The sequence below is a fragment of the Heterodontus francisci genome, chromosome 7 (genome assembly GCF_036365525.1).
Source record: "Heterodontus francisci isolate sHetFra1 chromosome 7, sHetFra1.hap1, whole genome shotgun sequence".
NCBI classification, from domain to species: domain Eukaryota; kingdom Metazoa; phylum Chordata; class Chondrichthyes; order Heterodontiformes; family Heterodontidae; genus Heterodontus; species Heterodontus francisci.
In genome coordinates, this window is record NC_090377.1 from 95,671,874 (window position 1) to 95,689,385 (window position 17,512).

Below are 17,512 nucleotides of genomic sequence, written 5' to 3' on the forward strand. Positions count from 1 at the left end.
ATTGGAGCATCCACAATCCTTTTGGGTAGACGATTCCAAAGATTCTCAACCCCCTGACTGAAGACATTTATCATCAACTCAGTCATAAATGATTGACCCCTTATCCTGAGGCTGTGCTCCCGTGTTCTAGATTTCCCAGCCACTACTCTGTCAAGCCCCTTTCAATGAGCTCATCGCTCATTCTTCTAAACTCCAGAGAATATAGGCCCAGTTTACTCAGCTACTCATCGGAGGACAACCCTCTCATCCCAGGAACCAATCCAGTGAACCTCCAGTGTACCACATCTGAGGCAGGTATATTGTTCCTTAGATTTGGAGACCAAACTGCCCGCACTACTCCAGGTACGGTCTCACCAAAGCCCTATGCAATTGTAGCAAGACTTCTTTGTTCTTGTACTTCTGTCCGCTTGTAATAAAGGCCAACATGTCATTTGTTTTCCTAATTGCTTGCTGTACTCACAAGCTAACTTTCTGTGTTCCTTGTATAAGTACACACCCAAATCTCTCTGAACATCAATATTTAAAAATGTCACAGCTTTTAAAATTATTTTATTTTTCTATTCTTACTACCAAACACTTCCCCACATTATACTCCATCTGCCACCTTGTTGCGCACTTACTTAATTTGTCTATATCTCTTTGTGTCCTCCTCACAGCTTATATTTCCACCTTGCTTTTGCGGAAGTAAGTAGCTTTGTATCATCAGCAAACCTGGATACATTACTCTTGGTGTCTTTGTCTAAGTCATTAATATAGATTGTAAATCGCTGAAGCCCCAGCACTGATCCTTGTGGCACTCCATTAGTTACAGCCTGCTAACTTGAAAATGCCCCGTTTATCCCTACTCTCTGCTTCCTGTCCATTAACCAATCTTCCATCCATGCTAATATATTACCCCCAACTCTATGAGTCATTACCGTGCATATTAACCTTTCTGTAGCACCTTATCGAATTCCTTTTTAAAATCCAAGTATACTACATCCATTAGTTCCCCTTTATTGATTTCCCTTTCGTAAAATCATGTTGACTCTTTCTAATCAAACTCTGATTTTCTAAGCACATTGTTAAGACTTCCATACTAATAGATTCCAGCATTTTCCCAATGACTGATCTCAGCTAACTGGCCTATAGTCCCCTGTTTTCTCTCTCCCTCCTTGCTTGAATAGCAGTGTTGCATTTGCTAACTTCCAATCTGCTGGGACTGCTCTAGGGAACTTTGTAAAATCATAACTAGTGATCCACTATCTCTGCAGCTACTTCTAGAACCCTAGGATGTAGGTCACCAGATCCTGGGGATTTGTCAGCTTTTAGACCCTTAAGTTTCTCGAATACTTTTTCCCTGCTGATATCAAATACTTTAATGTCTTCACTCTTATTAGCCCCTTGGATCCCTTTCATTTCTACTGTGAAGACAGACACAAAATATTTCTCATTTCCTCATTCCCCAAGATAATTTCTCAGGTCTCCAAGAGACAAATATTTACTTTAGCTAATGTACTCCTTTTTATATATTTGTAAAAGCTCTTACATCCATTTTCATATTCCTGACTAGTTTACTTTCCTATTTTATTCTTTTCCTTATCAACTTTTTGGTCGCCTGTTGCTGGTTTCTAAAATTCTCCCAATCCTCAGGCTACTACTATTCTTTGCAACATTATAAGACTCTTAATCTAATAATATCCTTAACTTCTCTAGCAAGCCACAGATAGATATTTCTTGCTGAGTTTTGTTTTTTAATGCAACATATGTTTGTTGAACATTTTGAATAATTTCTTTAAGTGTTTCCACTATTTAATTACTGCCATACCTTTTAGTCTATTTATCCAATCAACCTTAGCCAGTTCTCCCCTCACACCTATGAAATTAGCTTTGGTTAAGTTCAAGATTCTTCTTTTGGACTCAAATACGTTGCTCTCAAACATAATATGGAATTCAATTGTAAAATGATCATATTTTCTCAGAGGATCTTTTACTATGAGATTACTAATTAACCTGCCTTATTACATAATATTAGATCTAAAATAGCTTTGTCCCTAACAAAAACAAGAAATGCTGGATTCACTCAGCAGGTCTGGCAGCATCTGTGGAAAGAGAAGCAGAGTTAACGTTTCGGGTCAGTGACCCTTCTTCGGAACTGACAAATATTAGAAAAGTCACAGATTATAAACAAGTGAGGTGGGGGTTGGGCAAGAGATAACAAAGGAGAAGGTGCAGATTGGACCAGGCCACATAGCTGACCAAAAGGTCACGGAGCAAAGGCAAACAATATGTTAATGGTGTTTTGAAAGACAAAGCATTAGTACAGATTAGGTGTGAATATACTGAATATAGAACATCAGCAAGTGCAAACCTGAAGAAAAACAACCTGAAAAAAACAGTGGGTAAGCAAACTGAACAAACTAAGATGAAATGAAATAAATGCAAAAAATGTAAAAAGGAATGCAAAAAAAAGGAAGAAAAAATAACTAAAAATGACTAAAAATGAAAGTAAAGTGGGGGGCTGTCATGCTCTGAAATTATTGAACTCAATGTTCAGTCCGGCAGGCTGTAGTGTGCCTAATCGGTAGATGAGATGCTGTTCCTCGAGCTTGCGTTGATGTTCACTGGAACACTGCAGCAATCCCAGGACAGAGATGTGAGCATGAGAGCAGGGGGGAGTGTTGAAATGGCAAGCAACCGGAAGCTTTGTCCCTAGTTGGTTTCACAATGTACCATTCTTAGAAACTGACCTGAGACACTAACTGTTTCTCTTTTCACAGATGCTGCCTGACCTGTTGAGTATTTTCTATTTTTATTTTAAATCTTAAGTTTGTTCTTAAAGTATTAAGGGGTTTTCTGATAAATTTAGTGCGTAGTCCAATAAATAGAGGAATGGCAGGCCAGTAATACAAGTGAAAATCAGGCCGAACGGAAAATTCAGTGGGGAAGTGAAAAAAGAAAACAGGAAGGAAAAGACAGAGTATGAGAAGAGACTGGCAGTTAACATTAAAGGGAATCCAAAAGTCTTCTATAAACATTTAAATAGTAATAGGGTAGAAAGAGGAGGGGTGGGGCCAATTAGGGACCAAAAAGGGAATTTACACATGGAGGTAGAGGGCACGGCTGAGGTATTACATGAGTACCTTGCATCTGTCTTTACCAAAGAAGAAGGTGCTATCCAAGTCTTAGTGAAAGAGGAGGTAGTTGATATACTGGATGGGCTAAAAATTGATAAAAGGAAATATTAGAAAGGCTGGCTGAACTAAAGTTGATAAGTCACAAGGACTGGATGGGCTGCATCTGAGGATGCTGAGGGAAGGGTGGAAATTGCAGAGCTTCTGGCCATAATCTTCCTTAGACACTGGGGTGGTGCCAGAAGACTGGAGCATTGCAAATGTCACACCCTTGTTCAAAAAAGGGTGTAAGGATAAACCCAGCAACTACAGGCCAATCTGTTTAATCTCTCTACACCTCCATCCCCCACCAGGACGGTTTAAGGGCTCTCCGCTTCTTCCTTGAACAGAGATCCAACCAGCCTCCATCCACCACCACCCTCCTCCGCCTGGCTGAACCTGTTCTCACATTGAACAACTTCTCCTTCAATTCCACTCACTTCCTTCAAGTAAAAGGTGTTGCAATGGGTACCCGCATGGGTCCTAATTATACCTGTCTTTTTGTGGGATATGTCGAACATTCCTTGTTCCAGACCTACTCAGACCCCCTCCCCAATTCTTTTTCCAGTACATTGATGACTGTATCGGTGCTGTTTCCTGTTCCCACCCTGAAATGGAAAACTTTATCAACTCTGCTTCCAAATTCCACCCTTCTCTCACCTTTACATGGTCCATCTCCAACACTTCCCTTTGCTTCCTCAGCTTCTCTGTCTCTATCACTGGGGATAGGCTGTCCACTAATATTCATTAGAAGCCCACCGACTCCCACAGCTACCTCGACTTCACTTCTTCACACCCCGCCTCCTGTAAGGACTCCATTCCATTCTCCCAGTTTCTCCGTCTCCAGTCCATCAGCTCTGATGATGCAACCTTCCTCAACAGTACTTCTGATATGTCTTCCTTTTTCCTCAACCGAGGACTCGCCCCCTAATTGTGGTTGACAGGGCCTTCAACTGTGTCTGGCCCATTTACCGCAATTCTGCCCTCGCTCCTTCCCCTCCCTCCCAGAACCTCGACAGGGTTCCCCTTGTCCTCACTTTCCACCCCACCAGCCTCCACATCCAGAGGATCATCCTCCGCCATTTCCGCCACCTCCAGCATGATGCCATCACCAAACACATCTTCCCCTCCCCTTCCCTGTCAGCATTCCGAAGGGATCGTTCCCTCCGCAACACCCTGGTCCACTCCTCCATTACCCCCGACACCTTGTCCCCTTCCCACGGCACCTTCCCATGCAATCACAGGAGGGGTAAACCTGCCCTTTTACCTCCTCTCTCCTCACTATCCAAGGCCCCAAACATTCCTTTCAGGTGAAGCAGTGACTTACTTGTACTTCTTTCAATTTAGTATACTGTATTCACTGCTCGCAATGCGGTCTCCTCTACACTGGGGAGACCAAATGCAGATTGGGTGACCACTTTGTGGAACACCTCTGCTCAGTCCAAAAGCATGACCCCGAGCTTCTGGTTGCTTGCTATTTCAACACTCCCCCCTGCTCTCATGCCAAAATTTCTGTCTTTGGCCTGCTGCAGTGTTCCAGTGAACATCAACGCAAGCTCGAGGAGCAGCACCTGATCTTTCGATTAGACACGCTACAGCCTTGCGGACTGAACATTGAGCTCAATAACTTCAGAGCTTTTTTTTATATTTTATTTTTTAACTATGTGCCTGCTTTTCATGTAGTCAGAGCTGCTCATTATTCTGCTATTAACACTCTCTCTGGACTAATGCTTTGCCTTTCACATCAAGCATCGACACTCTTTGCCTTTGTCCCAGGACAGCTTTGATATTTAATCTCTCCTGCCCTCTGTCCTATCAAACGCCTTTCCCTTTGTTCTCTCCCCCACCCCCCTCCCCTTCACTTGCTTAAACCTAATCCTTTTCTAACCTTTACCAGTTCTGATGAAAATCACAGACCTAAACGTTAACTTTGCTTCTCTCTCCACAGATACTGCCAGACCTGCTGAGCATTTCCACCACTTTTTGTTTTTATTTCAGATTTCCAACATCTGCAGTATTTTGCTTTTATTTAAGTTTAATCTCAGTGGTGGGGATAGATTTTAGAAATGATAATTAGAATCAAAATTAACTGTCACTTGGACAAATGTGATTAATTAGGAAAAGCTAGCATGGATTTGTCAAAGGCAAATCATGCTTAACTAACTTGATTGAGCTTTGTGATGACGTAACAGAGATGGTTGGAGGTAATGCAGTTGATGTGATGTATATGGACTTCCAAAAGGCATTTGATAAAGTGCTACAAAATAGATTTTCCAGCAAAATTGAAGCCCATGGAATAAAAGGCAGCATGGATATGACATTGGCTGAATGACAGGAAACAAACAGTAGTGGTGAACATAATAATTTTCAGTAGTGGTGAACATTTGTTTTTCAGACTGGAGGAAAGTATGCAGTGGGGTTCCCCTGAGGTTGGTACTAGGACCACTGCTTTTCTTGATATCAACCTGCCACATCTATCTAACATTCTTTATTTGATTAATTAACTGTCAGTTATGGCTCAGTTGGTAGCACTCTTTCCACTCTGAGTCATTATATCATGGGGTCATGTCCCACTCCACACTTGAGCACAACAATCTAGACTTCCGTGCAGCACTGGGAAGGTGCTGGACAGTCAGAGGTGCTATCTTTTGGATGAGGCATTAAACCGAGGCCTCATCTGCCCTCTTAGGTGGACGTAAAATATGCCATGGCACTGTTTGGAAGAGCAGGGGAGCTATCCCTGGTGTCCTGGCCAATATTTATCCCTCAATCACCATAATAAAAACAGATCATCTGGTCATTATTATATTACTGCTTGTGGGAGCTTGCTGTTCACAAATTGGCTGCTGCATTTCTTACATTACAACAGTGACTACACTTTAAAAAGTACTTATTTGGCTGTAAAGCGCTTTGGGACGTCCGGTGTTCATGAAAAGCATGATGTAAATGCATAGCTTACTTTTTTAGTTAGTGTCTAATTTAGTAAAGTAAAGTAATAGCAAGTTATAGTTTCCTAGTTTAAAGACAAAAGAAAAACACTCACCAGCTATGGGAGGTAAAACAAAAAGAATAAAAAGCAGCACCTCCTTCCTCCTTTACGCCAAATTTCCACTTGCACCAAATTCCCAACTTTAGCACTCTGTTTACAAAGCACTCTTTTACGTTTATTCTGTGCTCCACATCTCAAAATCTGGCCAATTTGTCAATTCCAGCAAAGGTAGATTCCAAAGCATGGCTTGAATACATTTACATTATACACCTAATGTTGGTACAAAACTTTGCTTTGGTGTCAGGCTGGGTCCTGACTCCAAATTTAGGATACATACACACTACAACTGAGTCTATGCAAAGCAAATTGAAACAAAATCTTATCAATACTGAAGTTTGTGGATCTCTTACCCTGAGTCCTTGTTGGTACTGTTCTTCTTTCTCTGCAACCATCCTCTTGTGCTCCTCAAAAATCTCTGCCATTCGTCCACTCCAGTGAAATGTATTATTGTTCAGTCGCATGTCACTTGGGGAAAGTGTAACATAATCCACAAGAAAAGTCAGGCGATTTTTGGCTTCAATCAGCTTCAGTTCAAGTTCAGCAATATCTTTCACTTCAACCTGTTTCATGTAAGCCTGTCAAGAAAATACTGATTTACAATTAACTCCGCCACTTAGATCTCCAAAGTGTACAATAACATTTTTGCATTTGAATTAGAACCCACAAATAGCTTAGAATTTAAAATTTTCTTCATTTAAGTACTGTGCTGTACAATTTATTTTCAGCAGTGATTTCAACACTTCCAAAACTGTCGCTATCTCCAATAGGCGACATTTCAACAATAAGACCATCTACAGTAAGTCCATCACTTCAGTATCAATCGATGACAAATATTGAGACAAATGCATTTCTGGCTGCATTTACATTACTCCTCTGTCATCAACTCCCAATGCACAGATTTTGTGCAGTTAAACGGATTACCAAATATAAATCTATCAGTCCCCATTTCCTGATTGAGGTGGCGGGGTGGGGGGGGGGGGGGGTGGCGGGAGTAGAGGTGGGACGAGTAGGGATGGGGTCTGCCAGAAATGCACTGGGGCAGGACTTCTTCCCACCAGCATGATCCTTCACTGACTCTTCCAAATTTACAGGTTTGGCTCCCAATGCCATCAGCCATCAGTTAGTGAGAACTCACCTCTGGTTGGGGAGGGGGAAAATTTGCGCTGGTGCAGCATTTAAAGGGTTGTAGCAGCTTAAAGGGACAGAGATTTCCAACCTAGGAGCAATAAACTGAATCATGCCAAAATGAAGCTGTGTGAGGATAAAGCAGCAAGGCACAGAGCCCCCAAGTTTTAAGATTTCAATGGAGAATAAAGTCAGGCATTGTGTAAAACGCGTGGTCAATCTAATCGCCTCAGTCTCCCGCCAAGTGAGTTAGGTTAGGAACATAGGAGCAGGAGTAGGCCAGTCAGCTCATCGAGCCTGCTCCACCATTCAATACGATCATGGTTGATCATCCACCTCAATGCCTTTTTCCCACACTATCCCTATATCCGTTTAGGTCATTGGTATTTAGAAATCAGTCAATCTCCGCTTTAAACATACTCAATGGCTGAGCTTCCACAGCCCTCTGGGGTAGAGAATTCCAGAGATTCACAAATCCCTGAGTAAAGAAATTTCTCCTCATCTCAGTCCTATTTGCCTTCCTCCTTATTTTGAAATGGTGTCCCCTGGTTCTAGACTCCCCAACCAGGGGAAACATCTTACCTGCATCTACTACCCTGCCTATCCCTTTAAGTATTTTGTAGGTTTCAATGAAATCACCTCTCATTCTTCGAACCTCTAGAGAATACAGGCCCAGTTTCCCCAATCTCTCTTCATTGGACAGCCCTGCCACCCCGGCTACAAGCCTGGTGAACAATCATTGCACTCCTTCTTTGGCAATAATATCTTTCCTAAGGTAAGGGGACCAAAACTGTACACAGTACTCCAGGTGCAGTCTAACCAAGGTTCTATACAATTGAAGCAAGACTTTGCTACTCCTGTACTGGAGTCCTCTCGTGATAAAGGCTAACATACCATTAGCCTTCTTAATTGCTTGCTGCACCTGCATGTTAGCCTTCAGTGACTTATTGACAAGGACACCCAGGTTAAAATGGTGGTCATGAAAGTCACTATATAAGTGCAAGTCTTTTTTTCATTTATAATGGACTAGATTAATTTTTAGAGTTGCATTAATTTATTTTTTGTCTCTTAAAGAGATAGATAAAAGATGTTCTACTTTAAATATATAACTATTTTCTAGCATAGCTAAATTATTTGCTTGTTTATTATTTGTGTAATAAATGTGCTTCATACTTGACATTTGAAATGTGATCTGCTGCTATACTGCAGCTGGAAGACTGGAAATGGAATTTTATGGATCAAATGCAACTGTCATACAGGGTTTGCTGTTTGTTTTACCCTGGCACACTGCCAAAAGATTGCCTAGATCTTAATACAAGGATAGACATTTTTGAAGATTTGGGCAGTTGGGGCTCACCCTTCACAGTGATTAAGAAAAGTGCAGTGGCCTAGGTTAAGAAGTTAAAAAACACTCAAAGATGTAATCGGATGCACACAAAGTGTAATATAAAGAAGGCATGGATTAGAGTATGTATTTTATTTGGGTTTCCCATTACTGTGGGTACTATAATGGGTATTATAATCTGACAGCCTTATAAAAGTAGTCCACAGTAATTTGTTGTGTGTCATTTCCTAATCGTAGTTATTTTCATTTATACTTAAATCATACGCCACTTTATATGCAAAACAAAAAAAATTACCTTCAAATCCATTAATGCTTGTGTATTTGGAGGTGTCATCAGGGCTTTCTCTGCTATCTTCTCAAATTCAAGACATAACCTGTCATTAATAAAACAGAATTAATGAACTCTCAGTTAAAGCACAGGTGCAGAGAAAGATGGTGGAGAAAATGTTCCAAGTTGATGAAAGATAGGTTGCAAGATGTGTATGTAGCAGTAGTGGGTAGTTGGGGAAGTCGTGTGGACTAGTAGTGTAGTGAAGGTGATCATGAGGTTTTGGAAAAGATATCATGGGGTATGGAAAGATTTTTGGGGGGGGGGCGACAAAAAAAGCTCTGTGAAAACCACACGGAGCCTTGTAGGATGTGGGATTACTAAGAAAAGGTCATGTTCATAAAATCCAAGTCACTCAGGTAGGTGAGGCAGTGGCAGGGAACAATCAGGTGAGGAAAGGGACCAACCAAAATTGGGGGGATAGGGGCTGTAACCTGGTCGGGAAGGATGAACAATCAGGTTGGGAAGAGTGATTGATCAGCTCAAGAGTTAGCAGTGGCTGGGGGAGTGCTACCAGTGGCAGTCAAGGACTTTGGCTTTTAGTGGGGAGGGGCAAAATGATGTCCAGTGGAAAGAGTATGGGGGGTATGAAATCACTGATGTGGCAGGAGGGTGTAGTGGCCGGGGGTGTAATGCACAGTAGCGATTGGGGCAAGGGCACAGGAGTGGCCCAAATTCTTCTAATTGGGATCAAGAGAAGCACTACAGCACCTCATGCCTCCACATTAAGTTAAATATATTTTTAAAACTTACCTTATCAGTGCCTTTAAGCACCACCTGCTAGTCTGTATGTACACCTGGTTTTCTGAGTGCAGCCAGTGTTAGTACCACCTGTCTCTGGGCAAACCAATCTCGCAATAGGGGGTCTCGAACAGGCATTACATTCCTTTTTTCATAGGTAAAGAGCCTAACACCTGTTTCAAGAGTGGGCATCACATGCCAATTTTTTGGCCTTTCCAAATATTGTAGGTGGTGCATTTGCAGCTCATAATGAGCATACGCTTCCTGTCCGTCATATTGGATGCTTTGGAAGCTGTTTAGTGCTCAAATCTCAGGCCATGAGTGCTCAGAAGGAGATAACAGAAGTTGTTAGGTGTGAGAGGGGTATCAAGGTACGGCAGCACAGGAAGAATTCCGGGCAGTAAGAATGAGAGAGGAGTCCCAGGATGTAGGAACACTACAAGAGATTACTGAGCGTGATAATGTTGAAACCTCTGGTAAAAACTCCATGATGAGGGTTTTCTCAGGGTTGGGACAGCGAGGAGGGAAGGCTTGCAATGGGAGTGGCAAGTGGCAGCAGAAGAGGGGAGAGAGTATGACCTCAGGGCAGGGGTATTCAGTGTGGGCAGTAACAGGAGGAGGAGGAATTTGTTATGTAAGTTTCTCCAGCAGTGCTGTGGAAAACGTATTTAAAATACAACTGAATTTTTAACATCAGGTAAACCATTTTTAAATAATCTCCCCCTCCCACCACAACTGCTCAAGCTGCTGACACTTCACCCATCAGGATTCAACATTCTCCCCAGGTTGCAAATGAATCCCAGGTTTATTTGGGGATCAGAGGAATTTCAACAGGAAAAGAACAGTCTTCAGGAAGCCACAGGCCTGATCTTTATCTGCTGCAAGATGGATTCTGCTGTGCACAACAGTGCTATAGTACCAACCACCTCAAAGATACAACTTGGGAGATCTCTCAGGAAGTAAATAACAGCACCACACTTGGGAGACAAAATTTACAGGATTCATTCAGAATTAAGTGAATAAATAAGATTAATTGGGACAAAAATGTGACAGAAATAGCCTGATGGAAAAAGTACCGTTATGACTGGGTGAGGAAGAGTCAAGGGCTCCCCTCACAGCCTTTTCCTAACGGGGTTTAACTTTTAAAACATAGTGTTTTTAGCTTCCCCTCAGTGAGTCCTGGCTCACTGCTCTCTAATTTTGATTATAAAGAAATCAACCAGATAGGTCTTCTCAGATTTAAACAAGAAAGGTGTAAGTTTATTAACCTTAAAGCTCTCAGTTAAAACCACTAAAATACGCAATGCGACCACACCAGCACGCATACGCGATAAACACACACGCAAATAGACAGAGGAAGAGAAAGAATTAAAGGGGAAAGGTTTGAAGTAATAAATGGAGTTCAGTTACTGGTTTTGGGTTGGATGTGAAGTCTTTGATTGAAGTTAAGTCTTGCAGTTCTCATTGGGGCCCAGTGCACACTTCCAAACTTGTTTTTCTGCTCTTCTGTCTTGAGGCTTAAGTTACTTCCGTGGGTCCCTGGAACTTTGCGTGAGAGAGAGAGAGAGAGAGAGAGGTGCTCTCTTCTTGAAGTTCAATTGCAGTCTCTTCCAAAAACTGTTCTGTGAGCACAATTCAATTAACTCCAGGTTGGCCAGCAGGTTAGTCATGCAATTAGCTTTTTGCTTGAGACAGCCTCATCTGCAAGGTTTGTGGATTCCTCACAGCTTACCAGACACTTTCAGTGGGGAGGCGGGATGGAAGACTGGCTCTTCCACAGTCAATGACTACCAATGTCTTTTGATCACTATTGATAAAACCCATTTGGCTAATTGAATCCTGGAGTACTCCAATTGTCTCTCCATGCCACTGTCTTTTAGAATGCAAATGTGCAGCCATGTTTTCAGGTACTGTTCTGTGGTCTTTTTAAAACAAGTTATGTTCAATGTCCAGTAAGCATTCAAATAATGTTCCATATGGCAAAATTAATAGATTTCCATCTGGCAGGTATGGTTTCCATCATAGCACAATGAAAGCTATATCAGAAATAAGCCTCACAGGCAATGTTATAGAATGTAACTGTGACACTAAGAGGAAGTACACACGTATGCAACACTTTTAATATATCAATACATGCCTAGCAGATTTCCTGTGGCATTGCTCATGGTGAGTTGAAAAATATACTTCTATTGCATGACAATCTGGCATCTTGACTATTTTGGGAATTGAGAGTTGCAATTCCATGAAGCCTAAAAATCAGTGGCCTTGATTATTTTATATTTGCTTACCTATGTACTCAATTTTACCCTTTTTGAAGAAAGATGGGAGGCACCATAGTAACAGAATTAGGCCCTTTTACCCCTCGAGCCTGTTCCGCTGTTCAAAGAGATCATGGCTGATCCCCGCCTGTGCCACATATCCCTTAATACCTTTGGTTAACAAAAATCTATCAATCTCAGATCTGAAATTAACAATTGACCTAGCATCAACAGCAGTTTGCAGAAAAGAGTTCCAAACTTCTACCACCCTTTGCATGCAAAAGTGTCACCTAACTTTAATCCTGAAAGATCTGGCTCTAATTTTTAGGCTATGACCCATCATGTTAGACTCCCCAAACAGCAGAACTACTTTCTATTTACTCTATCTGTTCCCCTTAATATCTTGAAAATGTCAATCAAATCACCCCCAATCTCCTAAATTCCAGAAAATACAATCCTTCTTTGTGTATCTCTCCTCGTAACTTAACCCTTGGATTCCAGATATCATTCTGGTAAACCTACATTTCACTCCCTCCAATGCCAATATATCCTTCCTAAGATGTGGCACCCAGAACTGCTCAAAGTACTCCAGGTGTGGTCTAACTGCCACTTTGTATAACTGAAACTTGACTGCTACTCACTTGTATTCTAGTCCTCTAGATATAAAGCCTAGCATTCTGTTAGCCTTTTTGATTATTCTCTGTACCTGTCCATGACATTCTGATGATTTATGTACAAGGATCCCTAAATCTCTTCGGATCGCCACTATATCTCGTTTGTCATCATTTAGAAAGTACCCTGAGCTATCCTTTTTAGTTCCAAAGTGCATGACCTCACGTCAATATTGAAAACCATTTGGAATCATAAGGCTGAATTTTATGGGCCTCCCTGCCTCCATTCCCATCCGGTACAGTGCCCGTCACCTTCCCAATGCCTTCCAATTTAGTCTGGGGCATGAAGGCTGAGGACGGCCTTCCTGTCCCAGGCCAACTGAGGCCCTTAAGTGGCCAATTAATGGTGGCCTCCTCGTGGGTCAGGGGTAGTGCCTCCTTTGGGGGAAATCCAGGGCTCCTAGAGGCTCCCTCTGGTGGCAACTATTACCCTCCCAACCTTTCCCACCCCCGGAGGACACTCCCCACCTCACCAATCCCCATCTGCTTCCCCTGATAACCCTGATCCCACCTACCTTCTCCAGGTATCCCCTCTCTTCATACTGCAGGGCCTCCTGCAGTACCAGCAGTGGCCACAACTCCCAGTGGCACCACTGGTGCTGCAGAGCTATCAGTTCTCCAATTGGCCAACAGCTCCGGAGACAGGAGCTGGTCCCTTAAAAGGAATTGCAATGAGGGCTCTGATGGAGGCCCCCACATTGCAGCCATAATAAAATTCTGCCCATAAAATCATAGAATGGTTACAGCACATAAGGAGGCCATTCGGCCCATCATGTCTGTGCAAACTCTCTGGTAAGAGCAATTCAGCTAGTCCCACTCCCCCTGCCCACCCCACTTTAACCTGTAGCCCTGCAAATGTTTCTCTTCTGATAATTATCCAATTCCCTTTTGACAGCCACAATTGAATCTGCCTCCACCACACTCTCAGGCAGTGCATTCCAGATCTTAACCGCTCACTGCACACAAAAGCTTTTCCCCATGTCGCCGCTAGTTCTTTTGCCAATCATTTTAAATTGGTTTCCTCTGGTTCTTGACTCTTCCGCCAAGGGATTGTTTTTGCCTTAGTTTTGCCTATATACTTAATCTATTACCATCTCTTTGAAATTTTACATTTCTGTCTACACTGCTTACAATGCTGCCCATTTTTGTGTCATTGGCAAACTTGGCTGAAGTCGTTAATAATTATGGTCAATAGTTGAGGCCCCAAGACAGATCCCTGTGGGACATCATTAGTTACATCCTACCTATTAGAGCATGCTGATTTCTGTCTCCTACCGCTCACACAATTTCCTAACCAGATCAATAATTTCCCTTCAATTCTATAAACTTGAACTTTAGCTAACAGTGTCTGATGCTGGACTTCATTGATGCCTTCTAGAAGTCCATATAAATAACATCCATAGACATTTCCCTGTCACCTCTACAAAAAATTCATTCAGTTTCAGCAGGCATAGCCTACCCTTTATGAATCCATGCTGAGTCTCTCTGATTAGCTGAAGATTTTTTTTAAAGGTGTTCAGTTACTCTATCCTTAATTATAGTAATTTTCTGACAACAGGTATCAGGCCAGCTGAGCCATAATTCCCAATTCTCTGGTTTCCCTCTTTCACCTTTCTTACATAGTGGAGTGATACGTGTGTTACGAGTTCAGTGAAATCATTAACGTGGAAGAGACGAGATATGAACCCCCAGACCAATTTCAAGAATTACATGATAATATTTCACATTTAAAGACTTTTATTACAACAACTAAATTAAGTAGCTGATAACCCAAATTGCAAAGATATTTTCTTTACTTGTTAAAATACTTGAAAACCTCACACTACACTTGTACGTTACAGACCTTTTTGATGGCAACATCTTTGCGGTTAAAAATCCCAAACTCCTCCCAGTTGCAATGGGTTGGATCTCCCAGACCTTTACAAAAATCAATGTCCTCTTCGCTCACTTCTCCCAGCACTTCCAACCTGGACATTTGTGAATAAGATGTTTCCTGGTGATCTTGTTGCTCTTCTATGTCTCCTCAAGCTTCAACTTTCAAAACAGGTTCAAGTCTTTGCAACCTTTCACTGTATCTGGCTTCTGAGAGCAGGTGTTCCCTCTTTCCCTTTCAAGCTGCCACCGCTGGTTGCCTTCTTTTCTTACAGCCTGCCTTGAGGCTGCAACTGCTGACCTCCCATCTTACAGCTTGTCTGTCTTCAGAAAGTCTGTTGAATTTATTGGGACTCAAAAGTCAATAGCTATAGTACTGTTCCAACATACAGTGTCCAGAAGTCCAGTTTCACAGAGCCACTTAGGCCTTCCAATGTTCCCATTGTTAACAGCTGCCTGGTACATATGCATCTTCAGAATTACTGACTCCTTGTTTTACAACCCGAAAGTCTGAGGGGAGAAACCTATTGTTCTTCATGTGTTCATGTGCTTTTCAAAAGAAAGTCTTTGAACTGTGTTCTCTGATTTTCTGGTAACCAAGACGTCTGTCCTGTCCTTTTGTAGCATGGACTTGAGGTCACCTGACCTTCCAGTATAAGGTCATGCCGTTTGGTATGAAAAATGCAACAGCCACACTTTATGAGTTGCCCAACCAGGTGATTGCTGGACTGAGCAATTGCATTGTGTACCTTGCTGATCTGTTGGTATACAATGACACCTGGGAAGACCATGTTGAACACTTAAAAATCACAATTTTTTATAAACAAAATGTTACAAGGCCTAGCTTTCATGACAACTCCCCCATAAAACTAGAAAAGTCATGACCGTATTAATGATTTTTCTTACAACATAATCATGTATAACATTGTAAACATTTTCATTATTAACATTTTACACTTTACACGGGTAACAACAATTTTGTATATTTGAGTTGTTTGCCTCCATTATACCCCTTATTTAAATTCTGGATACAGCATCGACAACTGCATTGCTCTTCCTGCAATGTATACGATCTTTAGGGTGAATGTTTTTTAGTCTAACATTAGGCTGCACTGAAATAATCTATCATTTTGGGTTTTAAATTTTTCTAGAAACCTCGATGGATTATGATCAGCATCAACTGTTATTTCCCCTTGGCCATTATTGATGTATACTACAAAATGTTGAAGAGTCAATAAGTGACCTAAAGCCTCCTTCTCAATAGTTAAGTATTTTTGCACTTAATGAGTTTTCTGGAAAAATAACTGACTGGTCATTCGATTCCTTCATTATCAACCTGGAGCAATACTGCTCCTACTTCTACTGACATCAATAGCCACTTTAAAAAGCTTGCCAAAATCTGGCACCACTAGAATGGTTAATTTATTAAAATGGCCTTTAACGTTTCAAACGCCATTTGATAGGATTCTGTCCACTGGATCTTTACGCCCTTTATCAAAAAATTTGTCACTGGAGTTATGACTGTACTGAAGTTAGGAATGAACTTCCGGTAGAACTCACAATCCCTAGGAATCACTGTATCTCCCATTTTTTCTTGAGGACGTTGTCCGGGTCTTGCTGCATATGGACACGGAACTGCTTCAGTATCTGAAGAGTTGCGAATGGTACTGAACATCACACAATCATCAGTGAACATCCCCACTTCTGACCTTATGACGGAGGGAAGGTCATTGATGAAGCAGCTAGGCCTCGAACACTACCCTGAGGAACTCCTGCAGTGAGGTCCTGGGACTGAGATGATTGGCCTCCAACAACCACAACCATCTTCCTTTGTGCTAGGTATGACTCCAATCTGTGGAGAGTTTTCCCCTCGATTCCCATTGACTTCAGTTTGGCTAGGGCCCCTTGATGCCATACTTGGTCAAATGCTGCCTTAATATCCAGGGCAATCACTCTCACCTCACCTCTCGAGTTTAGCTCTTTTGTCCATGTTTGGACCGAGGGTGTAATGAGGTCAAGAACTAAGTGGCCCTGGCAGAATTAAACTAAGTTCAAATGTATGGTTCTTTAGCATACATTGAACCTCCTCACCAACAAGAGCCAAATTATCAGGATTGAGTCGATAAGGGTTCGGTTTAATAGGTGTAACTGTTCCCACATCAATCCCATGAATAGTCAGAGGAGTTCAACCTTGCTTATCTGGACATATGCCTTTAAATTCTTAACAGCTCAGCTATAACCCTTTTATGCTATTCAGAAAGGTAGTATAAAACTGCATCTACATTTTCTAACACTTCTGTGTTTGTCAGTTTCATCGCATGGGGTTCAATCCGAGAGTTCTCAGTCTCTGCCCCTTCCTCCAGTTCCTCAAAAGTAACACTATCTTTAACCTCCTCTTCTGTCATTTGACATACATTTACTGTCTGACAAGGTTCACGGTCATAGTATCTTTTCAGCATATTCATATGACACACCCTTTGACTTTTTCTGGGGTGCTAACCAAATAGTTAACTTAATTATGTTTACCTCTTAATGAAGTAAGGTCCATTGAACCTAACTTTCAATGGTTTCCCAGGAAAAGGCAACAAAACTAAAACCTTGTCTCCAGGTTGCAAACTGAGTACCCTAGCTGTTCTATCCGCTTGAGTTTTCATCAGTTGCTGAGAAATCTTGAGATGCTTTCTGGCCACCTCAAGTTTTTGTAAGTTTCTCTTGAAATTTTGACACATAATCTAAGAGAATAGTTTCCTCTTCCTGTGCTAAAATCTCTCCATAATGAGTTTAAGGGAACCCTAACTTCATGTGCATAGACCAATTCAAATGGACTGAAACCAGTATGTCCCTTGTGGCAAATAATAAAAATATCCCCTTATCCCAATCATAAGGATATTCAAAACAATAGGCCTTTATCATACTTTTTTTGTGTTTGGTGATACCTTTCCAAAGCACCATGTGACTGCGGGTGATAAGT

The 17,512-nt window shown here is 41.7% G+C and overlaps 1 protein-coding gene across 1 annotated transcript in view; it reads right to left on the reverse strand.

Moving 5' to 3' along the window:
* dnah7 (dynein, axonemal, heavy chain 7) overlaps positions 1-17,512 on the reverse strand; it is a 461,512-nt gene that overhangs the window by 379,379 nt on the left and 64,621 nt on the right. The window contains exons 14-15 of the mRNA XM_068035667.1: positions 8,967-9,045; positions 6,552-6,776 (exon numbers count right to left, since the gene is read on the reverse strand). Coding sequence (XP_067891768.1) covers positions 6,552-6,776; positions 8,967-9,045 — 304 coding nt within the window. The remainder of the gene's footprint in view (positions 1-6,551; positions 6,777-8,966; positions 9,046-17,512) is intronic.